Below are 9,484 nucleotides of genomic sequence, written 5' to 3' on the forward strand. Positions count from 1 at the left end.
ACCCGGTTCTTCTCTCTCATACAAGCTCATTGTAATGGCTGAGAAATGCAGCAAAACACATCCAAATGTGTTTCAGATGCACTATTTATTTTGCATTGCATGTGCTCACAGGTAGATTAAAGAATATTAAGCTTAATATAGGGTGGTTCTATTGCTTCTGCAGTACAACCATTAAAGGTCCATGTGTGTCTCAGTGAAACTGCATAACTCATTTGGCTTCTGGGGCAAGTCTATTGCCATGTAGGGTACCCCACAAATCAGATCTTCCTGTCTGATCCTTGCATGTTATACTCCTTGGAAGAAATATTCCTTTTGCAAGATAGTCTTATTTGGAGGATCACATTTTAATTACATTTTCTTCTATTCATTATCAGCTCAAACTCAGGTTATTAAACAGTATACCTTAAAAAACTTGATGATTCTTTTCTCTGTCTACCAAGTCAGCTGTGAAATATTCGGTGTGATGGAGGAAGTCTGTGAGACTTGAGTCATCTTTTTGACCTCCCAAGCAAGGCAGTCTAGATCACCTTTAAATACAGCCACTTAACCAGGGCCATTTGTAGCTCACTCCTGGCACATCCATCCACCCAGAAGAACTTTCCTATTTTTACAATTTGCCATTAACGTGAAACAGCTCTCAAAAGTTTAGGTCCTTATTTGGGGAGAGAGACACTCAGCTGTTTATTTCATTACACTCCATTACAGAAGAAGGAACAGGTTTACTTCTTCAATACTAAATAACAATTCACTGTTAACCCCTTTCAGTTATGCAGGCATCTAATTTTTGTACATGACAAGAATAAAATGAGATCTAAGATTGAAGATTTTTTGAAATCCTTTCACTGTTTGAAGGTTTCAGATTATTTGTGTTCAGGTACAGCGATGCAGGGTGAGGCATCATATCCTAAGATTTTAAGCAAATAATATCAAAATACACATAGCTGACCCATCATTCATGTATATATTTTATATTATTTGAAACTCACTGGAATGCTTTTGTTCTTATTGTTCCTCAACCTAATTCTCACTGCATTCTAATAAGCCGAATAGATGAATATCACTGTTACAAGTGGGAGGGAGAGGTATGATTTGAACATACAAAAATTCTGACAATGATCTTCAGTTGTTTTAAGCACAATACCTCAACTGCAGAGATTAATTTTCTTCCCACAAGTCTACATTCTAGTTAGTTAAATGTTTGACACATTATAAAGATAAGAACATCATCTGAAGAAAATTATCCCCTTAAGACTCCATTAAAATCCCATGGACTGTCATGAGAGGTAAGTAGTAATAGAGTAAGAAGCTTGAAATTGGGACAAAATTCAGTTTATTTCCTGCCAATAATGAGCTCTGCTGTAGGGAAAAGGAAAAAGAAAAGGAAAAGGAAATGGAAAAAGAAAGGGAAAGGGAGAGGAAAACGGAAAGGGGAAAGAGGAAATGGAAAAGGAGAAAGGAAAAAGGAGAAAGGAAAGGCAAAACAAAAGGGAAAAATTATGACTACAGAGGAAATCTTGATATATTCAACCCCATTTTTAAATGGTTAGGACAAAAATCTTCATTGAGACACACTGGTGTCACCCCATTAAATTCCAGCAGTGGCACCACTGGTAGGGAAAGAATGGCACACAGATTTTTCACCATTAAGTAATCTGTTTTCATTACCTTCTCAGCAGTTTGTTTCATTTGCCTGCAGAAAGGAAACTAAAATTAGAAAACATTTCATGTTCATAGTTAGTTTGCTTTCAATATGAAAAAAAATGCACAAGTCTATAAATTTTTATGCTGGGTTATGTCTTGTGCAGTTCTACTAAAAAGCTGTCTTTACATTATAGTGATGAACTGTGAATGGTGCAGTGAATTATTTTGTCTAAAGTAATTCAAATTAATGATCCTAGAAACATTATTTGAGGTGTCTAAGTTACAAAGCATTTGCTATGAACATCAACAGTGGAATTTTTATTTTTCTTTCTAATGTGTGCAGCGCTATGTGTTAATAAACTATTTTCTAATCATTTTCAGAACTTGCTAACTTGCTTCAAACTCTGAACTTTTAATTTATAGATCATAGCAGAGATTATTGGAGTTTTGTTTTGTTTTGTTTTTTTAATTTATACTGTTGCAGTAGAAAGAAAAGCTCTTCTTTCTTTTTCTTACATAGAATTCATTCATCCTCAGATATGTAAGCAGAAGCCTGCGTAGAGATGTTATTGAGAAAAATGTGAGATTTATAGGAATGTTAAGCCGAATGCTAAAAATGTTTCTCAAGAATGGCAATTGAGGCTGTTTTCCTCTACTGTACCAGCTGATGTTGTACTTCCAAAGAAAGTAGTAACTTACAAATCACAGATAACAGTATTCCAAAAAGATTTAAAGTGAGTACATAAATGAAAATTAAAGTCCATCCAAGATGGATGACAATAGATAGCAACAGAATTAATATTCGTTTGGGAGACATGCCGCAATAGTTGTATCCAGAGACACAAACTCCTAAGAAGCTTAGAGATCAGAGGAGATGAGTAAACTGTTCAGACTTCACAGGAACTTCTTATGACTAAACTCCAGTCCCAAGATCACTTCTAAGCAAAAGCATGAAATCAACCAGCTCCTGGATTTCAAGAAATGGAAGAGTAAGCTTTTCTATGAAATTATCTAAGAAAAAAATAAAGAATAATAATAAAAAAAATCCATTGCCTGTGGCAAAGATAAAAGTGAACACCATTGTGGTTTTAGGTTTTTGTTTCTTTGTTTTGTCTTATTTTTAGAGTTCTCATATACCTTCTGTACTTCATTTTCCTTAGTCCCGCAGGAAGGACTTCCAAATTCATACAGGTGCAGCCATAGTAAGGCTGGTCTTACCACCAGTGAGTAGAAACAATAACTGTGTGCACTTTCAAATGTCTTTGATTTTTTCTTTTCCAATGACTTTTTCTTTCAAAACACCTTCTTAAAGTTTTTCAGCCTTTCTTTCTCACACAGTATTACAGTCCAATCAAAATTAAACATACCTTCACTGAGTTTCAAAGGTCATTCAATAGCCATGCACCAAACTATCTTTAAAGGTAAAGCAGATCTGAAATACGTTTTCTCACATGACATTTGGGTAGAAATCCTATGCAAAATTTAAATTACTCTTTTAATATCAGATACACTATTCTAATTATTTACAGGTTAATTTAAGCTCACTAAGAACTACAACATAAATTGTATTTACTGACAATACTAAACATGCTATAAAAGGCAATAAATTACGCTGTATGGAATACACGCTCACTTGCAAAAAATATGGAAATGTGTCATTCTTTCTATCCTAGGTGGGCAGAATTAATTTCAGGTTTAATCACCTTGCATCTTATCAGGACCATTGATGAGGAGGTGCAGAACTGCTGCATTCACAGAAATCTGACAGCTGGATTCTAAGACTAGTGGACAAAACTCCTGTGTGTGGCTCATCAAGAAGACACACAGGCCAGGTTTACGGTGGTCACTCTGAAAAAACCCACCTCGAAGAGAAGAACAGCAGCTGTATCAATCTATCTTAGCTGCAGTGTCTGACAGCAGAATATCAGTCTCTTTCATATAACGTGATACCTGCCCAAGTGAAATCACATACCTTGACATTAGTGAAAGACCTCAGTTTTCCTACTAATGACGGGATGTAGTCATCTCATAAAAGTGAGTAGCTAAAGATGAACACTAGTAGTTAGAATCCTAAAAGATAATAGAGTACAGAAATTCAAACTGCGGTTTCTTTGTGTTGTCTTCAGGGAATACCATCTCTGCCTTTAGAAAGAGGAAAGAGATATTTAAAGGAGATAGATAGTTCAAAATTGTAATAAAGAGTATTGTCAGGCTGTGAAAAATGGTTCTCTCCCAACAAAATGCAAAGAAATGCACTGGCTACTGATGGGCCTCTAGCAAGCAGCAACAAACCAAGGGAAAGTGTGTGCTCTGGCTTTATATGGAATAAGCATTTCACCTGTGCCCATGGGAAACTCACAGTGGGTAGAGGAATGCACACATTTAGGCCTTTGAATGAATGGAATTTTGACAATGAAATCAATACATGTGAAATGAGAATAAAAGGGAATGACAAAGTACGTTTTTATGATTTAAAATAAAATGTGGAACAGTAATTTAATAGAATTGAAATACTTATCCATTTATGAATATTAATATTAAATATTGTGGAACTTTATTTTAACAAAGATTTCACACTCTAAGAAAATCCAGTTTGGGGATTGTAATGCTTCTTTGTTCTGAAGCTGAAGACTTAAGCAAGTGCTTACTTAGATTTTGTCAACAACAACAACATAAAGTAAACACAGACTCACAATTGGAAGCATGGCCTCAAGTTTATGTAAGCCTGAGAGTTCAGCTCTAAAACATCTGCAAAAATTTAGTCCCATACAGCTAAAAAACAGCACAGAACGTTTGTATGACAGTAACGGATTAGTGGTTGAGCTGGTTGAGTCACACAAAGTACACAGAATTCTTCATTTGATTTTCTTTCTGAAAATTACTTAATACTTTTCAATTAATAAGTAGTTGAAGCATTAGAGCAGGGAAATAAATTCTTATGTTTACTAGCTTTAATTTTGGCAGGCAATGGAACCTACTGCCTGATAATATTTGAAATATGACAGAAGCATGCCCCCAAATGCTCCAGAAAGGAGCAAATGCTTCTTTATTGGCCTTCAGAATGTTTTCAGTTTCAGCAGCAAGCATGCTGCCATTTAGAAACAGGAAATAGCACTGATTTAATGGCCTTTTTGTTTTCTAGTCAATTCATGTTTAAAGCTTTAAAGAGCTTAAATATTTCTCTTAATTTTAAAACATGTCAAGGGCAGACAAGGCTGTGAATGAAAAAGCGCAACTGAATCCAACAAAAAGGTACATTAACAAAAATGAAAGCATTTTAAAGCACTGCCAAACAAACCACATCCAACCAACATGCAATATTTTCTGCATGAAATGCAGATTTTTTTCAGATATTTGGTGTTTTGCAATTGCTTAAATAATTTTTCTTCTTCAGTGAATGTTCTTGCTGCCCAGGTTGAGTCTGCCCTTATTAAACATTTACACTAACAGCTAAGTTTATCTGGTTAACTCCATTGTCAGCAGTCCATCTACTTCAAGAACTAGATACACAACAAAATAAGGACAGCTGTATTAAGTTCACAACCCTGATCCAGGGAAATACCAACTGTCTACAGAAAAGAACCTAGCATAAATTACAGACACGCAAATATATTTTCTTCCTGCCTCTCCATAACGAGGCTCGGCCAAATACCAAAACAAGGACTCACTCTGAAACTTTTTTGTTTAATACAAAAACTGTAATTATTTCTTGAACCCTGTGCCTTTTTCTGCTGATTGTATGCTTTATGACCTTGAAAAGTAGGATCCATTGGAAATTGTAATTATGTTCCTAGAATTTTACTTCTTTAGGTATTTAAGATTGGCTTCTTATTAACAAACTATGAGTTAAAAAACAAAGAATAAAAACAGACTTCCACAGAACTTGTGTTTTTTTTTATTTTCAGAATGTATGGCAACATCCGTTGCTTTCCTGTTGGGCAATGACTTGGCAATGACTTGTCCACTATATAAAGCAGTAACTAGAAAAATTTAACTGCAATTAAAAATATGTATATATGCACACATTTAATTATTTGCTCTCAAGTTCTGATTTTAAGTCAACAGTGAGTATTATGTCCATCAAGACAACTTTCAATTCTTGTAAAGCAAATATGAATCTGTGTTTGTTAACGTCAGGATGTTCTTATTTAGAGAAATTAAAGCAAACAGAAGACACTCCAAGTTTCAGACATTTATTAAACCCCATCAAAACACTTTCAAACACATGACCAAGTGCAGCGTGAGGCATGTTTGAGTATTTCCTGGATGCTAAAGCATGGTAATTGTGCGGACAGCTTCCGGAAGACCTTTCTGTGCAGCTCGTGGTGATGTGCGTGTTCTTTAGAAGTCAGGACGGTCCTTTTTGAGCTTACTGTAGTCTACATTAACTGAGTAGAACTAGGCAAGAGAGATAAAGAAAAAAAAAAAGAATATTGACAAGAATGAGAAACTTGATGATATGATATATTCCATGGCATTTATTAAAAACATGTATCACTTGAGCTTGTCAGAACAACCAAAGAAAAACCCCACAGAATCTCTTATTTAATATCCGGAATTAGAAGTCTATGCACAAGAAGTTCAGACAGCACTGCTGGGTTTATCTTGTTTTCCCCAGATTCTGGTGTTCCTATTTGCTGAAGGCAACATCAAGCTTGCCAAGTAGCATAAAGGATTGTAAATGTGAAAAAGCAGCATCACAGGGGAATATTTGGAGCAGCGCCGCTAAAACCTAGTTTGGTTTAAGTAAACTTAAGCACTTTGGGTAAATGTAAACTACAGCTGCAAGAAATTCCCAAGAAGAAAGAGCAGGTATAAACTCCCATTTTATATTAATAAAGTTGGATTCTATTTCAAGCCATTTAAAATAGTCTAGACAGTTACTGAAGACAGTGAATTTACATACTAACAGTGTATTTTGGCCTCCATGCCTGAATCATAGAATCACCCAGGTTGGAAAAGACCTCGAAGATCATTAAGTCCAACCACAGTCTAACCATAGTACCCTAACTCTAACAACCCTCTACTAAATCATCTCTCTAAACTAACATCAAGCACATGACTGTAAAGAAAAGAAGCCCAGAACTGAAAAAGAAATTAAGATTCTTTTAATACATTTAAATTACAATTTTTCTCTGCAACTCACACAGTAATAACTAAGTTTTCAACTCTTTTCTTTATAATATTGACTTTCTCAGTCTTTCCAAAGAGAATTTTATTTTAAAAAAACAAAACAAAAACAAAAAAACCCAAACCAATTTCATCAAAAGTTAAAGCTCACTGTTTTACCAGAGCTTTTTACTGAACTTTTGCCTTTCCATTTCCCACAGTACAGCCTTGGGAAAAAAAAATCCACAATGATACACAAACCCAAATATGGTAAATTCTGTGGTTGCATCTGTATGCTAAGGCAGATGGGAATGCTACATAAGGCATGCACTTCTTAAAGGAATTCATGCTGCGCACTGCATTGAATTTGCCTTTCAGATATAAAGGAAAAAGCAACATTCCAGAAACGATAATAAAAATAAAGGGAACCACAACCTATTTTATTCTGGAGTGTTTTTTCACTTATTTGAATGACTGGCATACTAAGACACTGTGCTGAGTACACACTAACAGAAAACACAGTATGTTTGCTTTCTTAGCAGTCTGAGGATAATTTTAGAACTGTCCTTAACAGAAGTCCTTAGAATGTAGTTAGAGTACCACTTCTGTGAAGTACAAAAAGTTTTACACATCCTCATGTGTTTCCTCATTAGTTCCCTGAAATAGATTGAATATCACTTAAAGAAGCATTTTATTGCATCCACTGCTAACAGTTTTCAAACAATTATTTTCAAACTGTACAAATGCCAATTAGTTTATATTAAAATTATTAGTTATTATTAGCAGTGAATCTTAAAATTATAGTTTATATTATAAACTGATATCCTACTTTGCTTCCCAAGGCCAACAGTTTAGAACTCTAAAAGGTTCAGTTCAGAACTTCAGAGATTTTGTCCTCCTCCCTGTCATGTTTTTCTCTGAGCATTATGCCACTAGTATATTCTCCCACAGTTACACAATTTTCCTTTCTTACACTGCAGCGTATATCTGACTGCTTCTGTGCAAAGACTTAGTTTGCTCCACTATCAACCAACTATCAACACTATCTACCAAAGACTAGGTTATGAAGCTCAAACAAAACTATCTGTTATGACTTCAAAAGACAAACCACATATTGTACAACAGAAGAAACATATCACTCATGCAGCTGCTTTCTAATAAACTCAAATGTCTTAAAGGAGTAAGCTATATTTTTAGTACTACGTTTCCTACAAGTCTGTGGTTTTCATTTTACCTTGTACTGGTCGTTGGGAGCCAGTTTATTCCAAGGTTCTGGATTATTTTTCCTGTCCCAGCTATCGAGAGAAATACAGAACATGAGAACATACTCAGAAAACCACATTACCTCCAAAAACAATAAAATTTATCTGTATACTATGCTTATTAACCATGAACAGTCATCTATCTAAAGTTTCTGTAGAAGAAGCTGTAGTTCTTTGTCAGTAACCTCTAAGGTGAAGTTGCAAGCAAACCTCCAAAGCAAGGGAATCCTCTCACAACCCATGCCAGTAATACTGGAGCTAGATATACTGAAGCCTCCAGAAACAAAGACCAGCATCCTGAAGTCTACTTTCACATAAACAACAAGATGACTGAGCACCGTAAGTAACTATTTACATACCTGACATCAGGGTTGAACACTGCCAAACGCATGACGTACAGAGCTGCGCCAACACCTCCTGATCCAATGATCAGAAACAGAGGGATCAACTAGAACGAGAAAGACTTCAATGAGATGTAACAAAACGGTATTATTATGAGAATTTTTGATGACAGTAGTGACAAACCAAACAGACAGTTCCTATGTTCTGAGTCGTAACAAACGGCCCTCTAAAACCCTGCAATAAGGCTCTGTGTTCTGGGTAGAAACTGACATGGAAAAACTGCTGCCATTAAACATACCCTAACAACACATTTCTCAGAAACGTTTGTTTGTGAGGGAGAGAAGGAAGGATGAAACCAAGAAAGGTAGAGGTATCTCGCGTCTTGCTGGTACAGGCCCACACACAGCAGGAAAAGGCGACTGGGCCGCGTCCCGCCGGTCAGCGGGAGGTGCCCACCCCGAGGCCGAGGCACAGCCAGGAAGGAGAGGGCGCGGAGGGCAGCGGCACAGGCGGCGCCGAGCTGCCTCAGCGACCGCGGGTACTCACACTGGGGTGCTTCCTGGCGTGGTTAACGATAACACGAAACATAGCTGCAGCTAGCGAAGGTCCCCCTCGCTACCCAGCTTTTGAGACCGTCCTGCCCCTTCTGCTGCCGAAGCCCAATGTCACGGGAGGCCCCCAGCGCGGCAGGTGCCCGCTTCCCGGATGTAGCAGCTCCGGCGGTTGCCTGTTCGCCTGCCGCTAAGCCCAACCCGGCCGGCACCCCGCCGCAGCACCCACGCTAACATCACTCCTCGTGCTCTGCTTCCATACAGCCCCCGGCCGGCAGGCAAGAAGGCAGCGCTTACCGGGCGAGCAGGCACCTCCCCGGGCACCCCGCGGAGCCACCGGCTGAGGGGAGCCGAGCAGGCGCCAACACCGCTCCGCCCTGCTGCCGGGAGAGGTGTGAGCAGCGCCTGCGCCGGGGCCTTGAGGGCATGGCGGGAGGCGCCGCTGAGGGCCCTTGGGGGCTGCCCTGCGCCTGGCCGTGCTGACCCTCCCGCGGGGAAGCGGCTGCCTGGAGAGGGTGTTTGTGGAGCCTGCGCGGTTTTGCTTGTGTAACTGTCTCACCAATTAAGATTTTATGAGGA

The 9,484-nt window shown here is 38.0% G+C and overlaps 1 protein-coding gene across 1 annotated transcript; it reads right to left on the reverse strand.

Moving 5' to 3' along the window:
* Positions 1 to 5,820: 5,820 nt before the first annotated feature.
* On the reverse strand, positions 5,821 to 9,209 carry NDUFA4 (NDUFA4 mitochondrial complex associated). The gene is made up of 4 exons (XM_072330241.1): positions 8,901 to 9,209; positions 8,372 to 8,460; positions 7,985 to 8,045; positions 5,821 to 6,039 (listed from the first exon to the last, which is right to left on the reverse strand). Exons 1-4 carry the CDS (start codon positions 8,940 to 8,942, stop codon positions 5,983 to 5,985), a joined length of 249 nt encoding a protein of 82 aa, XP_072186342.1. The 5' UTR covers positions 8,943 to 9,209; the 3' UTR covers positions 5,821 to 5,982.
* Positions 9,210 to 9,484: the final 275 nt, after the last annotated feature.

This window comes from Excalfactoria chinensis, chromosome 2, assembly GCF_039878825.1.
Source record: "Excalfactoria chinensis isolate bCotChi1 chromosome 2, bCotChi1.hap2, whole genome shotgun sequence".
Taxonomy (NCBI): Eukaryota; Metazoa; Chordata; class Aves; order Galliformes; family Phasianidae; genus Excalfactoria; species Excalfactoria chinensis.